The sequence below is a fragment of the Brugia malayi genome, assembly GCF_000002995.4.
Source record: "Brugia malayi strain FR3 genome assembly, contig: Bm_v4_Chr2_contig_001, whole genome shotgun sequence".
In the NCBI taxonomy this organism is placed as follows: domain Eukaryota; kingdom Metazoa; phylum Nematoda; class Chromadorea; order Rhabditida; family Onchocercidae; genus Brugia; species Brugia malayi.
Genome location: NW_025062476.1, coordinates 3098706 through 3123616, shown reverse-complemented (window position 1 = coordinate 3123616; position 24911 = coordinate 3098706). Strand labels below are relative to the sequence as shown.

General features: G+C 25.5%; 2 protein-coding genes across 3 annotated transcripts; one reads left to right on the top strand and one right to left on the bottom strand.

Annotated features, from left to right (window-relative positions):
* Positions 1–3634: 3634 nt before the first annotated feature.
* Positions 3635–6459, top strand: Bm558 (Uncharacterized protein; the record flags this gene model as incomplete). The annotated part of the gene is made up of 8 exons (XM_043078264.1): positions 3635–3657; positions 4001–4174; positions 4283–4396; positions 4538–4733; positions 4816–4937; positions 5282–5432; positions 6010–6151; positions 6365–6459. The coding sequence occupies 8 exons, from the start codon at positions 3635–3637 to the stop codon at positions 6457–6459; spliced, it is 1017 nt and encodes a 338-aa protein (XP_042934198.1).
* Positions 6460–8289: 1830 nt separating this feature from the next.
* Positions 8290–24880, bottom strand: Bma-ptc-3 (Patched family protein; the record flags this gene model as incomplete). Of its 2 annotated transcripts, none has more annotated exons than XM_043078263.1 (30): positions 8290–8559; positions 8944–9027; positions 9462–9596; positions 9804–9946; positions 10098–10226; positions 10543–10745; positions 11079–11176; positions 11538–11639; positions 11722–11874; positions 12494–12726; positions 12898–13132; positions 13253–13450; positions 13602–13742; positions 14356–14471; positions 14642–14741; positions 15032–15199; positions 15753–15857; positions 16178–16306; positions 16690–16887; positions 17133–17236; positions 17596–17733; positions 17917–18145; positions 18291–18423; positions 18767–18946; positions 19101–19216; positions 19386–19486; positions 19639–19743; positions 19985–20177; positions 21221–21349; positions 24821–24880. In XM_043078263.1, the coding sequence occupies 30 exons, from the start codon at positions 24878–24880 to the stop codon at positions 8290–8292; spliced, it is 4428 nt and encodes a 1475-aa protein (XP_042934197.1). The 2 variants fall into 2 exon arrangements, with proteins under 2 accessions (XP_042934197.1, XP_042934196.1); XM_043078262.1 differs by having other exon boundaries at positions 13617–13742.
* Positions 24881–24911: the final 31 nt, after the last annotated feature.

Here is a 24911-nt window from a genome sequence, read left to right as displayed (position 1 = left end):
TGTGAAAGAGCAAAATTCATAACTTTCAAACTGTGTTCATTTCCTATTTGTTCATTTTTTTGTCCTCTCATTGTCCATCATCACATTTCAGTTTTAATTATTAAATGTAATCTAACATATATTTAAATAGATTTTATATTTAATATTAATATCAGCAAAAAGACATCATTTATATTACAATTAATTAATTAATTAAAAATTAGAATTTATCCATTAGAAAATCATTTCCATATGTTTTGTTTTGTATTTTATGTAATGAAAAGTAGAATGAAAATGAAAAAAAAAAACACTTTCGAAGCAAAAAAAGAAGACCGATTTTAATGTTGAAAATTTTTGTAATAATAATAATAAGCAGTAATAATGATAAGAAATAATAATAAATAATAAAAAAAAAAAACTAACAATGGTACTAATCAATAATGATAATTATAGAAGTAATAATATTAATAATAAGCAATGATAATATTAACTTTTTCTGATTGCAACAACAACGATTATGCTAATTTCAACGATAATTAAAATAATTCAATGATAAGAATTGTTTCAAAAAGTAAAAAAAATAGTAAAAAAAATATCTCCAATGACAAAAAAGTTGAAATAATTTTTTCTTTCTTTCAATCTAAAGAATATCAACAATGATAAATAATAAATAAATTTTACTAATAATAAATAAATTATACTAAATGTGTGAAGGCCTTATTCCTTCCTTCCTTCCTTCAATTCATCTTTCCCTCTCTCTTTCCTTCTCTCTCCCTCTCTCTCACATTTATCCCTTCAACCATTCCCTAAATAGCTTTTGGAATAGGTCAATGTAAACATATCATCATTACTTTTTCATATTTCATCCTCATCTATTCCATCATGTCCTCATTATCCTACCAAATTAGCATTTCTGTCCTCAATTTTAACCAAATAATTATTTCTTCTCTTCACTTACATCTTTAAAATTTACAAAGGTATTTTCCATTTTTGAAAAAAAAAGAAAAAAAATTTTACAGTAAAATTAATGATGAGAAAAAATGACAGCAATGTCATGTATCAGACAAATCTTTTTTTTTTTTTTTTTTGATAAATTTTACAAAAGAGTTTTAAAATAAACAAACAGGTAAAGTGGCAAAAAAAAAAGTGTTGACATTACGCTGTGAAATATTAGAATAAAAATTCCCACTTGAGGTAGAAGAAAAAAAGGAAAGATTTGTCATAATAGAAATTATTAAAAAGAGAGCGACAAGTATGATACAAATTTTTTTTTTTGTAGGTAAATTTGTTGAAATTGCCTAAATGCATTTTTGTACATTTTCTTCGTTTCTATCCATTTTCATTCACAATAGATTCAAAATTCAAAATTTTTATCAAAAGTGTTGGAAATTTGAAGGATTAAAATGTTATATTTTATAAATCATTCACTAAGGGCAAAAAATTTTTAATATCTTTTTCCCTCTCTCTCTCTCTCTCTCTTTTCTTTTTTTATCTTTCTTAGCCTGAATTAATTATTTGAAGTTAAATACTTTTTTTTTTTTCTGATATTCAATAATTTTTAATTTATGCCGAAAAATAATATTCCAATAGTAATTAAACAAATCAAATTTATTGCATACTTTTTTTTTTTTCATTTCAAATATAATTATTTTCAAATTTGTTTACTATCTATTATGTAATGAAAACCGAATAATGGAATTCACATGAAAGAGACAATTTTTAAAGAATTTTAAGAATTTATTTTTACAGAAAAATCATCGGAGGATTACATAAAAATAAGAAAGTGATAAATTTGTTTGATCCATTTTTGTTGGAACAATGTTGAAACTATCGAAAATGATAGTTACGTCATTGTTGGAAGAAATAAAATAATTTGAAAGCTATTATAAAGAATTAATTAGCAGTTTAAAATGATAATTCTATTAAAATTCATAAGTATTTTGGTATTATTTGTGAGTAAATTTAATTATTTGTTCAAATTTCAACCACAAAAAATCACCAATTTCAATTTTAGTAATGTCATCGTTGATCGATGATCTATTAATCAATCATTGTTAAATGTAATTACCATCGAATTAAAATGTTAATTTTATTGAATACTAACAAAATAAATAAATGCATGAATAAATGAATGAATGAATTTTAAATCTCTCTTAAAGAATTTGAAAGTACTGAAATATACAGTGGAATGAAAAATTGGGTAGTTAAATGAGCGTGAATTGAAGGATTTAAGCAGGGAGTGAAAACTAAAGAGAGAGAGAGAGAGAGAGAGAGGGAGAGAGGGGACAATGAAACATTTCAGAAAGTAACGAGAAAAATGTTTGCAAAACTTTATATCTGTAATAAGAAATTATTGCTCTAATTTTTTAAAGAGCTCAAATGGATGAAACTTTTTTAAATGGAAGTTAGAAAAAAAAAAAAAAAAAAAAGGAGGAAGATGTGAACCTATTTTAAATATATATTCCTTCTTCAGATGACCTTTCATAATTTATCTCATTTCAATTAATTTACCATGGATATAAAAAGGTATCACTCAAAGGATAAACGAGAAAAGGAAAGGTCACAAAGTGCAGTTTACTTTCAATTACAATTTTCATATATTGAATTCAATATATATTCATTTATTAAATTACTAAAAAGAAAAAAAAAAATAACTAAATTTCAAAATCACTTAATGTCCACAAAAAGGACAATTGTAAAAAGACGACACTGTATGACCTACTGTGACCTGATTGTTTAAATTACTATTATTTTTTTTTTCCTAACAATAGGACAAATATTGGTTAGTGGGGTTTAATTTGTAGAAATTAGGAAAGAGTGAGAAATTTTAGGGACAAAATTGGATCGGGAATAGTCTCATTTTTCCTTTTTTTTTTTTTTTTTTTTTTCTCGTACGAAACATTAATTTGTTAATGGCACAATTAATAGATACAGCATGTGTTTGAAATTTTGTTAGAAAAAATTTGAAACTATTGAAGTCAAAAAGAGCAAACTGATTGATGATAATGAATGAATGGATGGTATCACAAAGATAAAGAAAAAAAAAAAAAAAAATTCACTGAGAACAAAGAATTCATCGAAATGTATGGTTGAAAAGACGAATGGATTGAACAAATTTGAATGAAGTTAAATAAATATTCTAAAAAAAAAAATATAAAAATTATATTTAAGCATAATTTTTTTTTATGCTTAAGAAAATATAAAAATTATTTTGTCAAGTTTCAATCTTTGAAATTTTACAAAAAAAATAATTAACATAAGAATTTTAAGTAGACTAATGTTTATTTTCAAAAAAAAAAAAAATATTGTTTGAAATAAATAAACATTTTTTTTTCAAAAAAAAAAAAAAGTTATTCTTTCTTTCCAAACAAGAATAAAATTAGTTCTCCAATAAATCATAAATATAAGTCGTTTGAAGCAAATTTCAAATTTTTTCTCCAAATGATTTATTTGCAATTTTGTGGCCAATTCATATTTGAAAAAAAAAAAAAAATCAATGATTTGTATTTTTGTGGCCAATTCATATTTGAAATATAAAATAAGATGAAATATGCAAAAATATGGAATGAGATTTACAAAAAAAAAATTATTTATTCAATAAGAGGAAAAATCACCAATCTATTTGATTAGGAAAAAAAAAAGCATTGTTACATGGATGTCAACTGGGAATTGGTCGATGTTAGTTTTTTGTATTTCAGAAATTGTTGTCAACTGATCTCATTTATTTGAATTTGTAAATAAAAGAATCAATGCATTTGTTTCGATACGGAATATTCATTAATGAAAGAAAGATTAGACAATTTGATATCATTCATGACATAATTAATGAAGAAACAATGCAAATTTCATTTACTAAATTATTTGTCGCTTTGAAATTGTAAACAAATTTTACACATCAAATTTAGCATTTTCATTTCAATGTGATAACATTTAATGCTATCACTAATTTAATAATATCTGTTAAAAGAAAGAGCAAAAATTTATTGTAAGAAAGAGCAAAAAAAAAAATTTTTTTTAATAGAATTCCGGTGATTATGGATCAAACGAAATTAAAATCCGGAAAATATTTGATAAAAGATATGCCACCAACTATCATTGCTCGAATTATGCTTTTTATTCTTTTCTTTCAACTTATGCTTTGCGGTGCTACTCTTATCACTACGCTTTATGGCTCATTGAGATTTATGGAATATCAGTATGTCTATTTGTTATCATATTATCACTGCTATCATCATTTGTTATCATTTTTGATTCCCATCTCATTATTTATTATTGCTATCATTAACATCTATTCAATTTGTAGTAAAATATTGCCAAATTTTATGCAGCGTTATGGCTTATTTTTGGGTGTTTTCATTATCAGTCTTTATGCGACACTTATCACTATCATTGCTTCATTTCAAATTCATAAGTTTTGGTGATTACCTTTCAATCTATCATTATTAAATCTCAATTTTATGAAATTTCTACATTTTCAAGCATTCATTTTTACACATAAAATACATAAATGCATTATTATTATATATATTCTTTTCTTTTTCTCAATTCTACATTTCAGTTTTGTGGAAGCAACAAGATTCTCGGAGAATTTATTAGATCTGAAACTTTTAAAGTTTGAATTACTTACATCCAGTATCGCAACCATAGGATGTGCCTTCATCCTATTCATTTCAAGTTTTAGTTGGCAAAAACCTATCCGAGACAATATATTGTATGCTGTAAAGAATGCTATCAATGACAATGACTATGCCCAGGTAAATTTATCAACTAATCAAAAGTTAATTTTATTCTATGAAATTCATGCTTGATGTTAGATGTATATATTGATATTTGTAGGATATTAATACCATTCAACAAAGATTTGAATGCTGCGGAATTTCAATCCAAGGTGTCGAAGCTCATCTCATTTGGCTCTATTATCTTTCACCTGATAGTGCTTTTCAACATGATTTATATAAGTTAATTTAATTTATTAGTTTTTAGCTCAGATTTATAATGGTAGACAGAATGTCATTTATATTAGCATTAATCAGTATTAATTAGTAGATACAAACAGTTTACATTGCATAAAATTAAAATGTCACAATTAACTTAAAAATTAAACAAATGAAATGAAACAGTTTTGTGTTCAGATTTTTGAATTTACTTATAAAATCAATAATTAATTAATTCCCAAGGAATGTCAACAATTGTAATGAAATAATTTACTTAATTAATTAATTAATTAATCTTTCATTTATTGAATTATTAATGCAATGAAAATACACTGGTTGATCTATTGCTAATATTTTGTTTATTTTAGTGAAAAGGGTTCACTACCATGGTCTTGTTGTCGATCTGAATATAAATCTATGCATTGTGAACAATTTGCATATGAACGATTTGTCGTACCTTTCAATGAGACAACCTTTCTTCAGATACCAAGTTATGCAACTCGATTTAAGAAAAGTTGGGTAAGTGTACTTCGAACACAATATATTTTACTTTATGAACTTTATACAATCTTTTTCTAATTTTCAGTTTCATTAATTTTTTTCAAATTTTAAGAAATTTCAATAAATCATATTGTTCATCAGCTAATGATAGTAACAAGATAGAATAAATAACACTTTAAACTTCCATTTTAAATCTAAATTCTATGTAATATTCTCGAATCCTACATAGATACCTTAGACAAGTCTTTTTTTTTTTTTTCAAAAAAAAAGAGACATATGATAGTATAAAGTTTCAAAATTGAAGCAATCATTATTTCATTGCAATATATTTGTGTAATCATCGCATTTTACATAATAATCGTTTTAAAAATATCATTTCATCTGACAATATAATGTGTACTACTCTATCTTTATTTTAAATTTCATTAATAATTTTAAGTTAAATAATTTCAAAAAAAAAAAAAAAAAACATTCTTCTTGTCATTATATAAATTTGAGAAAAGATTTAAAAAATGATAAAAAAAAATTCCAGATTATCAAAATTTTAAAGATTTTAAAATTAATGTTTGTTATTTTTTTTAATATATTTACTTAGAAATGTACTTCACTAGCTGATTGCAAACAAAAACGTGAAATAGCATTGAATTCGGTATATAAACGTGACTGTTCCCAGGCTTTTTATCAAGCTTTCAAAATAGGATTCTTTTACCTAAATGGTACTATGCTATTTATTTTGGGTAAGTTTGCAGATAAAATTTATATTTCTCGGTTTTTTTCAATTTAGAAAAAAGCACAATTTTCAGTAAAAATTAATTTCTTTTTTCTCGTAAATGCGCTAATGCTGAGAAATAATACAACTGAAGATGTCAGGAAAGTAATTTTAATTTACTTTACTAGAAATCATATCCGAGGTATTCGTATTTTCCGGATATCAACTATACTTTTTGTAGGATTATGTATGATTTCTGGACTAACCGTAACAAATCATCTTCAAACAATTCTGAGCAAAAAAAATTTTAAAGCTATTACTCCATTACTATTATAATTGTTTTTCTTCTCTATTATGCATAATATAAATGCCAAAAAAAAAAAAAAAAAAAAAAAAAGAAAAAAAAAAAAAATTTGAAGAATTGTTTATTTGATTGAAGAACAAAATAACAAATTAAGTATATTTCAAAAACATAAACAGGTAAACATATATATATGTACAAAGTTGAAATATTCACTGCAGCTCAGCCATGAAATAAAAAAAGAAAGAATAACGAACATTTTGTTTTCTGTTTTTTTTTTTTGTTTTGTTTTTCTTATCATAAATAAACGAAGAATTGAATAGTGATGAAGTTTCTCTTATGAAAAAAAAAAAAGAAACACTTTTTATTTGCTTAAAAAATTTCAAAAAAAAAAAAAAAAACGAAGAAGCAATGAATATTTTTCAGAAGAAAAATATGAAATTAAACACAAAAAATTAGTTTTTTTTTTTAAAAAAAAAAGAAAAAAGTAGACAATTGCAAGTTAGTTTAGATAATTTGAATGCATTTTAAGCGTTGCATTTTGTTATATTTCGCTTGCATGCAAACATATTATGTAATATTTTATACAGTTTAATGTAAAACAATTTTTTATAGAAACAATCGATTGCTAATTTAATTAATTTACAATTTCATGCAATTTCAACAACTTAAAAATATCATTTCAACCGTATTCATTCATCGCTTTTTTTTTTTTTTTTTTTTTTGAAGAGGAGAACTGTTAAGGCACTAAACATATTTGTAAACTAATTTTCAGAGAGTAATAAAAAAAAAAAAAAAAAATCTATGATCATTTTTACATAATTAATAGCTATTTTATGGGAAACACTCATTTGTTCAGACAAATTTTGAGTAAAAATTACTGAAAATGAAGTGATAACGAAGAAGTCAGTAATGTGAAATATTCTGTAATCTCAAAAAAAAAAAAAAAAAAAGCAGAATGATTTGTAAATTAATTGGGAAAGGGTGAAAAGTGCGCAAAAATTAAAATTAGAGTAGGATGTAAAAAAGTACTTTTGAGTGATAAAAAACATTTTCATTTTTCAAAAAAAAAAAAAAAAAAGAGAATCTCTCTCTCTCTCTCTGTTCCCAGTTCTAAAATGTGATTCATCTAATGTTTTTCATTTAAAAGAAACCCGTTGGTAAGATGCCATTTTATCAATTCTCAATTCTTTTCTTATTTCTTTTCAAACGTAATACACGTATCATAAACGTTAGCTTGGAATATCTTAGCTTCTTTCAGATCATTCTTAGCGTCACACTGAGGTCAATTACTTTTGATGGCAGGAAGATTTTAGCGAGTAACTAAAAAGTAATGTTTTTATAGTATTAATATATGACGCAAAAATATTTTCCTTTTTTTTTTTTTTTTTTTTTTGATTAAAAAGAACTTAAACATAAATTTAACTGCAAATTAAAAGAAATTAATTCGAAGAATGTTATGGCACTTTCAGCAAACCCTGTAAAAGGATATTTGACATGCCAGAATAGATAAATTGGAAAATCAAGTTTACAAAAATAAGGTTAAAAACAATGCCTAATTTTATAGTTCACACCAGAAAAAAAAAACCATTTGAGCAGCAGAAAGGAAGAAAAAAAAAAAAGAATTTTAGAAATTGATAGAAATTAAAACATTCAACAAAAAAAAAGAAAAGGAAAACTTATAAAAAATACTGTACAAGAGAGAGGAAAAAAAAAAAGGACTTCCTTTAATAAGTTTTTCCTCTATTTTCATCACTAATATCACAAAATATAACAATTAATTTCAGCATTAATTAAGCAATTCAAATTATTTTTTCATCCTAAACATTGAAAAGTGTTAAATTTCAAAGAAGGAAAAGAATCTTTTAAAACCTAAGAGCATTTGATGAAAATTTGAATAGCTTACTGTTGCCATCGTTATTTCTCTTCTTAGAGGTAGCATTAGATGATGATGATGATGAAAGAAGTGGTGATGTGGAGTGTTGTGGTCCAACTGTACTAATCGGAATTTTACTAGGAGCATTTTTAACATTAACTTTATGGTGTTGACCAGTTGAAAGGGTAGAGGCTGGAACACTTATGTATTCTGTATTTTTATTAGCTAGCGATGGCGAATTCCAGTAGAACTGATTATTCTGAAAGCATACTTTAACATCATTAAGCAATGTAGCTCGTCATCGATGAATTTAAAATTTAATGACCATTTCGCTTTCCTCAGCAAACGAGAAATGGATGTAAAATTTTTCTCGAATAGAAAGAAAAAGAATTGAGTTCTAATTGATATAAATGTTAATTTTAACCAAAAGCTGCAGATGACTGCCTTTATAAAAAGTTAAATATAAACTAAAATTTTATGAAAAATGAAAAAAAAACTTACGAATTTAAACTTTTTCGACTTCCACAATTAATGTAATACTACAGCAAATTGTGAAAATTTGATTTATTTAAAAAGTTGAAAATCAAGAAGTACAAAAAAACCTCTCTGAATATTAATCTTAGAAAAATGAAAAAAATCTAACCTGCAAAGAATCTTTGGCAATTACTGAAGATGAGTTATGATGGGTATAATTATCTTCAGCATCTGTTCCCATAGATCCATTTACCTGTAAAAAACTTCAGTTTATCTATAAAAAGCTAATTATTGCAGCTTAATTCTCTAAACTAAATTTTCATTTTCAAAATTCTTCATTTAAAAACTTACTGTCAAATGAAACTAAAAAACAAAAAATCATGTCATCACTGCTCAAACTCTTTCGTCAACAAATTTTTAAATCAGAATTTGTGAAATGAAAAATTAGTCATTGGAAAATAGAAAAGCTGCCATTTATGCATATATCACAAATGTTTCGGATCCAAAATTCAGAAACTTTCTGAATCATTGTCATTGAATTATCGGAACAATTTAACTCATTCATTATTCTATTCTTAAAACATATTCAGTTTTATTTAAGCGATCAATAACTGTAGTGTGAAATTTTTACTAATAAATTATTATTTTATTTTAATCTTACAAACCGCCTCACTCACATCCGCATACCTGTATTTCAACAAATGCACCACCAACCCGTCTTTTCACTAGATCATCGGTTTGTTTATCGCTTGGATCACGATTTTTTTGTTTACAAAGTGAAGCCGGCACCGGTAAATAAGTTTTTTCATCGAATAAACGAATCTGAAAAAAATTTTAAGCTGAAATTTAATTAAAATATAATAGCCGATGAAAAAATTTAGAATAGTTTAGGTAAAAATCAAAAAATTGAGTACAAAATATAAAAATTAAGTAATGTCTTCAAGTGAAATTTCATGAAAAATTTTCATGCTATCCAAAAGAGAAACTCAATAACTTTTTTCATTTGTTTGAATAACTTACAATTCCTACCTCACATGGTGGTCCTATCAATGATAAGAGTACTGGTAGAAGTACAAGACCATTAATGAGACCAATTAATATGAGTGCTGATAGTACGATGAAGAAATATTTTACAATAAAATCAAATTCCGAAAACGCTAACATTAATATACCTGAAACAGATTTAATTTAAGTAATCAAAGAATATATGTTAATATTCTATTTGAAAGGCTATATCATGTAAATTATGCAAAAAAAATTTGAAAAGTAATGAAGGATAAACTTTATTTATATAAAATAATTTATGAAATAAGAAAAAGAAACCTAGAAGAGTGGACAATCCGCCATGTATCACAGGAATAAACATATGATTCAAGCAAGCTGCCATTCGTTCATCTTTACTACCCAACGATGTAAGATACACTAGCACAACATGTACCGTAAATTCCACACCTATAAAAATAATTATGAAAACAACAAATATATATTTTAAATAATCTACAGGAATAAATGAAAAAAAAAAAGTTATGGTCAATGTAATTTTTAGTTTACATTCAAAGAATGGAGAAACTTAAAAGATTAGTAAGATGATAACAAGATGATACATTTAAAAGATAATAAAGAACATGGAAAGAGAGAAAAATAAAAAGTTTTAAAAAAGTTTCCGCAATTAATTATTATCAGTTAGAATTTAGTCATAAAACAAAAATATTACTCCTTTGACAATTTTTCCTTTTTTGTAATAAAAACATATTCAAATGAAACATACCGATTCCAACGGCAGCAACTAGTGTTACTGCGCTAACCGGATTAAGCTTAACGCCAGTAGCGCCCATAAAACCGGCTAATTCAATGGTCATCGAAATAACCACAATGATGACCATCATAGCTGCCCATGGATTAAAAATTACGACTGATATAACAATAAATACTGCACTGCTTATTACACAAATAGCAATAAACAGATTCCATCTAAAAAAAAAAAAAAAAAAAAAATGCTAAATCTAAAATTCAAGAAATTTTTATCAAAAACATCCATATCATTCTTAATAAATCTTGCAACTTTTCTCTCATCCAACACTTTTTCGTCGAAAACAAACAATTCTAGAGAAACATTTTTTTGTTTTTCCTTTTTTTTTTTTTGAAACTGAAAATTAATGAAATAATCAAAAAAAAATTCTCATAGTATGACAACCATTCTGTTCTCCCCATCCCTGTTTGCTCCTAGAAAATTATAAAGTTGGCTGACTTTAACCGAACACAATTTTTTCATTCTAATTTTTAGTACAATTTTTCTATTATGACCTCAAACTGAGATATTGCTCCCAGAATATGAATGCGACACCGCTTGGAAAATTCGGTAAGCCTAGTTCTGTGTATCGATCACAAACACTACGAATTTCCTGCAAAAATAATCAATCTTTCATAATAATTTGCTATTCTGAGAATGAAAAGTGATGAATGACTTTTTAATATAAAGTTATATAAGCATTACTTTGAATGTTAAGTTCGTTAGTGTTGAACATTAATTTATGTGACAATTTAACGGTAGAATGGAAATATCACTACGCAGTAAATGAAATACTAAAAGAGAGAAAAACTAGCAATGACAATGTAAAATTTGCATAAATAAATAAAACAAAAGAAATATTTATAAAAAATGAATACATAAATGCCACATTCAAAATCCGATTTCTATATGATCAATTAAGTGTAGCAAAAAGTAACCGAGGTAAAATGAAAAAGAAAATTCAAAAATCATACTCGTATCATTTTCACAATCACAGGAGTATCAATCAGATCGATAAGATAGAATGGTATTTGACTGTAAGCTGGTGGTAATGCAGGAGGGACGACTTTTTCATGCTGAAATTACTACTCATATAGCATTAAATGTTAGGTCTCAAATCTGATTTTTATATATTCGATTAAATGTATTAAAATTAACCGTGGTGAATGACCATGAAGGAGGAACTGGATAAAATGAAGCTTGAGAAACATAATACATCATATTATCAATGTTGTACCATGCAGTCAAATAATTGTAAAAACCATCCGCATTGATTACACCAGCATCATTAACCAATTTTATGGTGCTAATCTAGAAATAAATTATTTTAATCGTTATTAGTAAATAATTTTATGAAATGCATTAGTTCGTTTGGTGTAGGGTCAATTATTTCTATCGTAAAAAACGATACATTTAAATTACATTCAAATTTTAATACTTTTGATAAATGTCATTGTCCAAATAATGTCGCATTTGTAACTAATCTATGTCTGGATCATTTAAGCCATTATGCTAATTCTTTTTTCTTACACAATGAAAAACCCTTTATTAGCAAACCCTTTGTTAGCAATCTTTGTTTCACATCATTTAAATGTCCTCTGCCGGTTATCTGATCAGTTCAGTTCTGTATATAAACCAACCATCTTCCATTATAGTTATTCATTCCAAATTTTTGGGGTAGTTTTCGATATTATTTTAGTGTTTTATAACTATATTATATCTTTCGTTACGCTTTAATTACCCAAGTTTGAGGCAAAATAAAATATCTGGCAGTCAATACATTCCACGACATTTTCTAATTATAAACTAATTTTATGAGAAATACTTTCGAGATTTGACATAGAAACGATTGTTGCATCATATGCTCATTTAAAGAATCAGTTTAAATTGAAAGCAAAATAGCATTTGGGTATATTATACAAATACTTACTCTTCCGGTGCAATTATATTTATTGCCGTACGAGCAAACAAGACGTCTTGCAATCTTCGCTTCATCAGTAATCTTAGTATCAGCTTTCATCTCACCGGTAACTGCATTTATATCACCTTTTTTGATAGCATTATCTAAATGCTTCTGAATTGAACTCAGCCAAGTTCGCATCATCGATAACCAATACTCTTCACTTGGACGACCGTTCACTTTGATCACATATCTTGATTTTGCTAGAGTAATAAAACAGTTAATACATTCAAACTACTACATAGTCGATTGATGAAAATGATATGTAATGTAAGAAAGTTTATGAAAAATGAGAAATGAAAAGGAATGAGACTGCGACTTTTTTCTTCTTTGGAGTTCGTAAAAATTAATTAATAATTTTAAATATTTTTTACCAATGTCCAAACGATACTGTTCGATTTGTTCTTGTTGTTTCGCAAAATTAATTCTACTGCCTTTCAAAACAGCAAACATCGGATAAAAACTGAAGTACTTCTCTCTTGCTCTTAAAAATGCAGCTGGAGGTGTTCCTTCTGGTAGAACATCAGATAATTCCAAACCAAGGCTTGATTGGTAAAGACCAAAACAGCTAATTAATAATACTGATATGCATGTCACGATTACCATCAACTAAAGGTAAAATTTATCATCAGCGTTTAAATTTCTTAATTTTTAATTTCAAAATTTAAAATGACGAGTTTTTTTTTTTCATGCGAAATTGAATTATCTTTAATTTTAATTAATACTAACCTTTGTAAGTGGTAATGTCAAGAAAGGGATGTAATAATATTGAAGAAATCCGCCTAACGTATACCATTTCTTCTCTTTGTCATCATCATTCTTTAGCAACAAAGAAGGTGGTGGACCAGGATAAACGTTGTGACCAGTTACCGATAAACTTCCGACGATTTGTTTTCCCATATTCAATTCTAACGATTCCACTCTAAGCTAAAATGAAATAATTTATTATCTATAAAAAAATTATTCAACATTTATTTTCAAAAAAATTTGTCGTTTCAATTACGTAAAAGATCAAATTGTCCGTCATCTAATTGAATTTTATTTCTATTTTTTTTTTTTAGAAAATAACACAAATAACCTTTTTAGCACTCACAGAATTTCCCATGCAACAGCAACCCATATCTCGTCTACTAGCTCGACGTCTTCGTAAATCAAGTGCAATCATTGCTGGATAGATTACCATGATAGCAATCATATTAAATGTCAATAAAATAGCTGTCTGAAATTTGAAAAAATTTATTTCACATTTTCCTCCTCTTTTTTCTTTAGATTTCAATCATCTTTCAAAATTACCACAAAAAACACACATTATTAACAGATAAATTAAAAAAAAAAAATCAATAAACCGTTTATTACTGTTTTATACCGCTCAAACTAACAAAAGTATTTTCTATTTAAAAAAGAATCTAAAATGATGTCAAAATGATCTAGAACTACAATATTACCTAATCTAGTTTGTTCTTTATTTCCTCAAAAACAAATTTTTGTCGTTATAATTTTCACTCCTTCCTCAGTTTATTGCTACCATAAGTTATACAAATAAAGTATTATTAAGTTATTAGCATCTCGTCGTTTGAGTAAAAGTTTCCAAAAGAATTTTAGACAGAAGATAAAATTGAAGGATGTATGTATGGTAAAGTTATTAAGCTATTAGTAATCATTAGCAAAAATCAACAGATCATTTAAGATTGAAGTTTAAAGAGAAAAAAAATGCAATTGAAAGATGACTTACGGGGACGAAATCATCTTAAAAGAAATATTTTACAACAAATAAAATAAAAATTCATCATAAAAATAATAAACAATTAGTTGAGAGATAAAAAAAGACTTACCTGTGAACAAAATGATTTTAGAGCTGGAATAGGTAGAAGTGTACCAGCCATAAATGCAATTATATTATTTATTGAGGTAATAACAACACTCATACCAGTTTCCTTCATTAGTATACCTGAAAGAATGTTAGCTAAATTACATTAAAAATAGGCTATTTGAATTTAATTTTTTTAAAAAAAAATATTTCTACAAATTAAACAAAAAAAAAAATTTAATTAAAAAAACAACATAGTTCAATCCTATACACTTTGCAAATAAGCAAGATTGAAATACAAAATGATATACCAATTTCGTTATTTTTGACAGTATGATGCACATCCTTGTAGTTATGAAGCAACAAGAACATATCATCAACACCCAATCCTAATGTCAAAAATGGTACAATCTAAATTTATATGAAATTATTCAAAATTAATATAAATAAGAAAACGAATAAATTCACACACAATATTACTAGAAAACTTATCCATTTCAATAAGATCAAATAATTTTGAGAAAAAATTCAAGAATTATACAAAGTTAAATTTTAGATTCACACTTGCAATTTACATTCATTGTAAGATAAAAGTATTAGTGACTCTCTCCCTCTCTCTCTCTCTCTCTCTCTCTCTCTCTGCTGCTAGGATATCTTTTAATTTTTAAATAGACAAAGAAAATTGTAAATGAAAGTGCTACCTGTGTTGTAGCTGCATTACAATGAATACCCATATAGGAAGATGCTCCAAGACCGGAAATACTCGCATAAGTAACCAGGAAAACACCGAGGATACTGAGACCAACTGATGAATTTACTGCAAACCACCAACCATCCCAGTTTAATTGTGACCAACCCGCATAAACAAACTGTAATTTTAATTCAAATTAGTCGAAATGCAAATGACACAGTTATAAAGTAACTATTCTTGCAGATATATAAGTCATAGCTTTAATTAAAATCAAAAATATTTTAATTCGAATAGAAATATCATGCAATGCAATCCACTATTTCTAAAGATTTCATTGATTCATTCATACTGAATGCAATTTCTTAACAATGAATTATTTTACTAATCATTCCTGGCCTTTGTTTTGGATTAATAAAACAAACATTACATATACTTTAACCTCATCAAAGATTAATTAATGAAAATTTTAAGTGAACTGATATCTTTCACAATATTGTCTCATTAAAAAATTAAAATTAAAGAAATAGAATAGCAGAGTATATTATAAAGAATATTTCCATCACTTTTAAAATGTATACTGTAAAATGATTCCCATTAGAATTGATCTTTTATCTTTTAATTCTATTCTTAGAAAAATTATTTTCAAATTGTAGCAGAATTATTTGCATAAACATATAGCGGAATTTAGCTTTTTCGTCGTAAAGTTATAGAAGAAAAAAAAAAAGACAAACCATTAAAAAATATCCAACGAAGATGACCAAAAATTTGAATTGACTAAATTCTTTTAGCATATCTTCTAGAGATGTTGCCGAAAGAGGATGTATCTGACGATTTATCTAAAAAAAATTCTTTTTTTTTTTCTTTTTGTGCTCATTTATGTATTTTTGTATTTTTAATTATGTGTATAACTAATTAAGCCATTTTCAATGATAATAAATATATCACAAATATTATGAAAAAAAAAAAAAAAAAACAGTTAATACTATTAAAATAAAAACAACAACAACAACAAAAGCATTGCATTATGAGGGAATCATTTACAATAGCTACCAAAGCTATTTGCGCCGTTTTGTTTTAGCATAAGAATAATATGGAATAACTATATTTTATAAGTTTTGTTAAATTTTAAAACTTTTAAAGTAAACATTAAGATAACCTCTGTATTCCATCGATGTTCATAGATGTGTTGTGTAAAATTTCGTTGCCAAGCGGAAACAATCTGAGATGCATAATATGGATTCCACGAGTCGACATTCAAATTTGGCTTCAAATCTGATTTTTGCATCTAAACTAGAATTTATTTTTGTGATAATAATAAATAAGATGAATCCATCTGAACTAAACAAATACAGAATGATAACAAAAATTTACCCAAGTAATCACTTTCTTGAATGTTTTCTTTTCATTATATTCTCAAGTTTACAACCAGAAAATAATAGTTAGTCTTAATAAACTTAATCCTCTCTGTTCAACCATTTCATTTGCATTCGATCTATATCTAATTCATGTAATATCGTTAAATAAAGCTAAATTTAAAATGTAATTAAGAAAATGAAGTAATTAACTAATATTATATGTATAATTTTAGTAGAGTTATTTGCATAAACAAATAAAATGAGATGATCTAAAAGTTTAAAAGTAATTAAAAGTGTAAAAAATTAATCAAACCTTATAACGTGAAAAGACATCATTGTCAGATGCAACAAGAAAAATACTTTGGAATGCTTCAGCACTTATTAATTTATGATTTTGTCGTTTGATACCACCAATTATCAAATCTTCCGGCCATACCATTGTATTTCGAGCAAATCCTCGACAACCACCTGTCATTATTTTTCCGTAATCTGGATATACCGGCATTTCATCCTGAAATAAGGACAGTAAAATAAACAATGGACAGTAATCCATCAGTTGTAATTGAAGCAAAAAAAAAAAAAGTAGAGACAGACTTAATATTGTTGACAAAACTGAAAATGGAATGTGTAAGTGTTTTTATTTAACTAAAGTTGGTGTAATCAAAAGTTTTATCACATCTTATTGGGTTATTTAATTAGTGAAATCAATATTGCAAACTAAAAGATTATCAGAAAAAAATATGAAATTCTATTAACCAATGTCAAAAATTCGCTCCATCGATGTTCATTCTCATTTAACCATTTCAAAAAACTTTTACCATAACGTAAGCATTGTTCTTCTTCAGCAAGTTCTTCTTTAGCTATAAAATATTAAAAAAAAAAATTCAACACACCAAACTATCTTAAATTATCATTAAAATAAAAAAAGTTCCTTAATTTTTAAACTGTTATGTCTAAAATTTATTTACTATCTATACAAATATCTACTTTGTTGTCTTCCTACAATTTTTCAAATAATTCATCCTAAGCAATATCATTTGATAAGATCGTTTTGATAATGCAAATTTTATATTATATTTCACTTAATATTGTGTGAAAAATTTTTTTTAATGAAAAATTTTGTAATTATAATAATTAGTCGAAAAACTTTTAGTAAAGGAAAAGTTATTATTATTATTATTAAGTGTTGATAATATTTGATAAACTAAAATAACCATACTTTTTGTAGCATTTTGATTGATACTATAATCATTATCATCATCATATGCATAATAATCTGAACTTTCATCTTCTGTATGATTTTTACTATTTGGTTTAATCGTTGACGACATTATTTCTCGTTTACGTCTTCTTTTACCTATGAAATCAGTTTAACTTTTATATTTCTATTAATAAAATTTAACAAAATAATATTTGTTTAAATAAACTTTTTTTTTTTTTTCTATGATTTATTCTTTGTGCACATTTCTTGATGGATTATAAGAGAGAAAGTCTAAAAAAATGTATCTTTAATGAATGAATTTTTTTTAAAAATTCTAACCAAAAATGTTTTCGAAAATTTGTAATGCATCGTCCTGCAGTTTCGCCTTATCGGTTGATATTGTTTCTGCTTCCAGTTCGATCTGTTTATTTTTTGGCATTGCCATATTCCATGCTTGGAATTTTTTGAAAGCTAAGCAATGATCGAAAGCATTTGGCGCTGTAGCCGGACATTCAGGATCTAACGGATCAATACACCAACGGTCGAGATAAGCAGCTCCTATTCCAGCCTGAAAATAAACCTTATCATTTACAGCTACTGAAATATGATATGCATGGATTAATTTGAACAAATTAAGTTATATTAAAGAGTTAGCTGAAATTTAATAAAATTAATCAACTCAAACATTTCCTCTATTGCTCATCAATATTTACTCTTTCAAAGAAATTGAAGATTGTTCCAAGATCGAAAAGTGTCGAAACTTCTTTCAGCACTGATAAGGGATCCAAATTTTTCCACGTTATATTACCTTTAGGTAAGGAAGTGATGAAAGCATGTATATCAGGCCTATAAACATTTTAAATTTAATAAGTATACTATAACTTTTAGCACTGACTTACTGCTATAAGGAAGCTAATGATGTATAAAGATTTGATAGAAAGAAACGAATTATAAATTGAAACACAATATGAAATATTTCTTTGGCTATTTAACTGATATTCAGAATTTAACATATTACTAATTAAAACATAATAATTGATAATATTTGTGATTATATAAATTAGCTGAATTGATTGAAATAAAATAGATTATTCCGCACTGTTTTTTTTTTTTTTTTTTTCTGATTCATTAAAACTATAAATGGTACTAATTTTCAAACAAGAAAAAAATTTTTAGAAAATGAACAAACCCTAAAGTTAGCGGTGGTGACGGTCCCAGTGGCTTCGATCCCTCCCAGAAACAATCAATAGGTGTAATCCAAATGCATGGAATCAAACGATCCAGCAATTTGGACATTACACCTGCAAGTGGTCCATGAGATAATTTCGGTGATGGTGGCTTGAAGCATATATCAGCTAATGTCCAATTTCTAAAAATAACAATAAATTTTGATAGACAAAAACTTTGTGCATTTCTTTGCAAAAATTTAGAATCTTAAAACAAAAAAATTGATTTAGCTTTTTAATTAGTTTTTTTAAAATTAAAATTTTAAAATTAATTATTTATTAAATGAAATCACATACTCGCCATACATTTCCACCTGAAAATTTGCAATTTCTTCTATAATTTGAACATGTTTAAGTAACGATTCTTTGGTTAAAGCATTAGTTCCTTTTGTTGCAGGTGTTTGTATTACCACCTAGAAAAGCTTAGTTTTGAAACGACAACAAGTAACAAAATTATAGGTAAAAAGTTTTTAAAATTTAATATAATTTCCCATTCACATCAGTACATGAATAATTTTTGTATTAGTAACACTTTTAATGATTATCATTTATCATTTATATGAAGTAATCAGATAACAATACCTGAAATCGACTATCAAAGGCATTATCCAGACTTGCATCTAAACTTTCTTCATCTTTTCTATTGTTCCTCGGTTTTATGGAAACAAAAGATTCTTGAATACCTATAATTGTTGCTATTGTCAAATAAAACTATGCAAGTCTATTTAAAAAAAAAAAAAATGATTAGAAATTTCATTTGATAATTTTGAATAATTTGAAAAAAGATGAGCTAAATAAAAATTCAAAATCGAAGAATATAAAAAACAAAACAAACCTGATTTCTCCAAATCAGCTGAACGCTTTTCACGAACTACATTATACTTATAATTTTGTTGTACGCGTTGAAGAAAGTGTAATTCTTCGTCCAAACGTCCACCTTCTAGAATTTTATGTTAATTTTTTATTAAACAATTATGAGATGATCAATGCTCTAACACTTTCAAACAAATAAGAAATAATCAACCACTCATATTGATGGAAATTCTGCACAAAATAATTCAAAATTAACTTGAAAAACTAGAAATTAAATTTGAATAATAGCAAAAAGATTTAAAAAGCATAAAATAAATTAAGAAATTTTGCAAAAGAAGAAATGAAGAAATATTTGATGTAAAACTTACGTGACACCCATAATTTGATCAAATCAGTTTCAATGTGTACATATTGAAGTCCTAAGGCGCAAATGAAATAAACACTTAAACCAATAATGACAACAGACCAGGCCCAATTTTGTACAAATGAGCCAAGTGTAAAAAGTAATGATTGAAAAAAGGAACGTAAATAAAGTGCTAAGCGATTACCCGTTGCTGTACCCTGCAAAAAAAAAAAAGAAAAGAAAAAATGTGCAATTAATTTTTTATTTTTTAATTTTTTAGACAATTTATTACTTCATTTCAATACCCGCCAGTCATTTAACATTTTACCCAGCGAAGTAAACATTAAACTTCTTTAATAGTTATCAAGTTTTTTAGTTAGTTTTTTTTTTTTCATTTAAATTAACAAATTTTAAAAGTACACGTACCTCAACCAAATTCTAATAAAAAAAAAATTTTCAAGTTCTTCTAATTTCCAGTTTAGAATAACTGATAATTTTCATTCAAAATATGCAATTGCTTATTTTCAAGGTTATGAATGGGAAGAACAGAAGTGAACAGGAAAAAAAAAATAGAGAAAAAATTCATTTGTTTAAATCATTTATTAATTTGAACTAGAAATATCAGGTAATAATGGATATATATTATGTAATATATTGAATCAAACTTAATAAATAAACTAAATATATCAATATTATAGAATAAAAATAATTAATTATTCCTATATTATATTTGAGGTTAATTTGGATTCACTTATTCGTGTTGTACACTCCAATGATGCTTCTATAATTTTCATATTTGTTTATTTTCATCTTTATAAGGAGTAAAATTTATGAGTAAAAATTTATCGTTATGTTGAACTTTAATTGAAGACGTGTATATTTTAAAATTTATTAATCTAAAATAAAAAACTGAAATGAAATTATGTAAATAACATTATACAGGTTAATATAACTATAAAAAATATATAACAAAAGTAATTTTTCAAGAAAATTAAATGCTATTAAATCACAATTACATCATTTATTACTTTTTCCACCATCCCTTTGTATGAACAATCAAATTTATGTTTAATTTATCATTAAATTGATTTATTATTAATTAATTATCAAATTGTAACCAAATTTAATAACCTAATAATCATTGTCATCAATTTATCAATGAATTTTATAAACTTTCTTAAACAATTGATACATACAAGAAGCATTTGAAATTAATTTTAAAAACCTATTAAAATTAATCTTTCATTTTTTTAAACAAAACCTGGTTGATCTGCTGTAATGCCATATCTGCATCACACCATGTTGGCCGTGATGTAAATTCTTGTTTCCATTTCTCTGAATATAATGCTGAATCAGATGATTTCTTCCCAACTAACCATTTATCCAAAATCTAAAAAAAAAAGCAAAAAAAAAAAAAATATTACTAAATATTATGCAAAATATTGTACAACACTGAATTAATTGATTATATATACTTTAGAAATTGTTTAGTTTAAAATAAAAAATTAAAATGAAATTTAAACATAACAGTTTCGTTTGCAAAATTTTCATTGTTGTTTATATCTATGAATTTACAATTGACTTTCCATCAACTAACAAAACAAACATCCATGTCATAGATATGGTATGATTTATTGCTGATAAGGAAAAGATAATAATTGATGTGGTTGAGATGTAGCAATCAGATTTAGTGATAATAGAGCAATGATAACGATAACGATTGTTGATATTTTAATGATAATGCAAAATAAAGTGATGAAGATTATATCAATTAGATCAATGATAATAATGATAATGCTGGTTAGATCAATGATAATGGTGATAATACTGATAGACACATACATAAACAATATGGGCTATAAAATGTCCTCGATCTTAATCATACATTTACGATTTTAATAGCTTAAAAAAGAACTGTAACAATTACAAATTCAAAAATATTTAGTGATTAAAATGGCTTAAATTCTCTTTTCCTTTCTTTTGATTGTTATCTCTAATTTGTTTTTTTTTTTAAAAAGAGAAATTGACAATGAGAAGAAAAAAAAAGGAATTGGAAGATTATATAAAAATATTTGAAATAATTTTATGTCGAAAAATTGTTAATGAGACAAATGGTGCAAGCAATCTAATTAAATATCAGAAATAAAAATCAGTAATTCATATCTCTTTTTCATAAGCCACTTTTTACTTTTATTAATTGACGTAACTGACGTAACATTTTTTGCTTTTATTAGTTGACGTAATTGACGTGACATTGAAATAAAATGTCATTTGTTTGCAAGTTTAATAAAGCAACAACATATATTAAAATCTCCCTTAATTAAGTATAAAATAGAAGGAATTTCTTTTCTTGTCTTAATTAACACAAAGTAAATATTTTGAAAAAAAAAGATGATTGAATAGTTTGACAAAATGAATGATAGAATAGGAATTACAAAAACAAAATTGTTACACTTGAAAATTGCTGTAACCTTGAATCAAATATGCAAATAATGATTACAATAATAGAAATAATCATAAAAATAAGTGGTAATTATGTTGATAATGATTATTATGATGAAAAATTGATAGTTTTAATAAAAATAATGATTTCAATGATCATTACAAGTTATTATGATAAATGTTCACTTTAAAAAAAATCTATGTAATATCTCACATTTTGTTGAATAAGCATTATATCATAAAATTTTCACCTGTACAGGTAGCACTGATCTAATCACAAATGAGGAAGTAAAGAGAAAAAGAAAACATATTAGGACGATTTCAGTGGATGTTTGTGTAAAAAAAGATAAAATAAGAACCCTAAACAAATTACGATTAGATTATTAATAACAAATGAACTTGTCGTCCCTCAATTTCAATTTAGACATTTGAAATTTGATAAGAGATAGTCATTTATTCATCAAGAATATTCGAATTGATGAAGCCAAGAAAGCTTCATGTTAATCACTTTCGGTACAATTATATGGGCTTTTATCATATCCTTAATGATAATTAGAGATGTGATAAAAGTAACCTTTGAAAAATAATAATTATTTAATGACCAAATGATACTTATACTAAATGAAGCATTTCAACTTCGAAATATTGCAAAAATTTTTAATTTTCATATGAATATATTCATTTTTTTTTTTAAATGGATATTTTTTTTCAGTTAAAAAAATCATTAATTAAATAAGACATTAATAATCTTTATCTTATTTAGTTACTTTATTTTTTTTTTCTAATTGTATTATGATTAATTATTTAATTACGTTGACAATCAAGCTAATTCCAATTCAACAGTTAACTTTTATTTCTTTATCAGTTCCCTCATTTGATAAACTGATCAAACGATCATTATTGATTACTGAAAAGTGGAATTCTACAATGATACCTATATGTCTTGTCTCGCATCATAAAAATTCACCTTGACCTATATCTTATCAAAATTTAATCTTTCTTTGTGTTATTTTTAGACCATCCATTCAGTATTTTTTTTTTATCATTTTCTTTAATGTTCAATTAATTCATTCTGTTCTTTTTTTTCTCTCCTTCCTACCTTTTTAATTTCTTTTAAAAAAATTTTTTCTTTCCTTTTTTTCTTTTTTAAAAAAGAATGTCATCAAATGTTTTCATAATTGTCATAAATGTTTGTACGTATATATTTAACTGTTTATGTGCCATCCAAGTATGGTGGTTGGGTGTGCTACGGAAATAGCTGATTGCATCTTTGTTGACGAATTAAAAAATTTCAAAGAAAAAAAAAAAAAAATGAAAAAAACTGGTCTAAGAAAATTCAGTTCTCTTTTTCTTTTTTTTTTTTTGTCATTCTGCGCCCTCAGAATTGCGCCCCGTTATTTAATAGATGAAGAAAAAATATCGTGGTTATATACGAAATGATTCTCCAAAAAAGAGATCTGCTGACAGATAGAAAAAAAAAAAAGAACAAAACAAAGAATAAAAGATTCTTTTTTAGATCATAAAAAATATCATTGCAACGATAATGCTAAATTTTCAGTAAACTCAATCGATGGAATCAAAATTTAATACTGATAACAAGTTGGGAATGTTAAAATTTAATACCAAGCAATTCGTAAATAGCAAATTTTGAATAAGCTAAAAGAAAGCTAAAGAAAATTTTAGCATTTCCTAGTTCATCAAAAAACTTAGTGATTTGAATCATATCATTCAGAAAAATTATAAATATCGTAAATATTTTTTATGCTATCAGTTATTAGCCTTTCTCAGTGAATGGATCAAATTCAAAATTTTAAATTTGATAATTATGAGAAATTATCCATCTTCACACAAAAAAAAAAAAAAAAAACGATTAATTGGGGTCATAGTGCATTTCTCTTCTGCACAAAACACTATTATCTTCTTCTGTAATTAATTGAAAATAATGTAAATCTACAAAAAAAAAAGATTTTTTTTTTGTTTATTTCTGTGTTTAAGGCGAAAAGAGCTAGAAAAAGACTTTTTTATTTATTTGTTTTCTTAATTGAAAATTTTGAAATGCATATTGCAGAATTGAATTTATTTCCAAAGAGATCAAAACATTAAATATTAGTGTAAAGAAATACTAGGTATAGACGTAAGATAAAAGTAAAGAAGAACTATGAATTTGAATGACATAAAAGATTGATAATAATTATCAGAAATCAACAAATCAAGACATCGAGAGTATAAAATAAGCTTAAGAGCCGTATTAAGCCTATGCTTATCTGATATGATAACTCATTAAATATGCCAAACCATTTATTTTTTCTTTCACCCTACTCTTCTTTCATTTCTATTGTTGATTGTTTCCCATTCCCTACTGTTCTTTCATTCGAAACAAACAAACAAACAAAAAAAAAAAAAAAAAAAAAAAACTAACCTTATAAATAGGAACTGTCAATTTTTGCGCTGTCGTACACCTTTCGGTGTAAATTTTCATTGTTGTTTCTAGTATTGTTTATTTATTATGG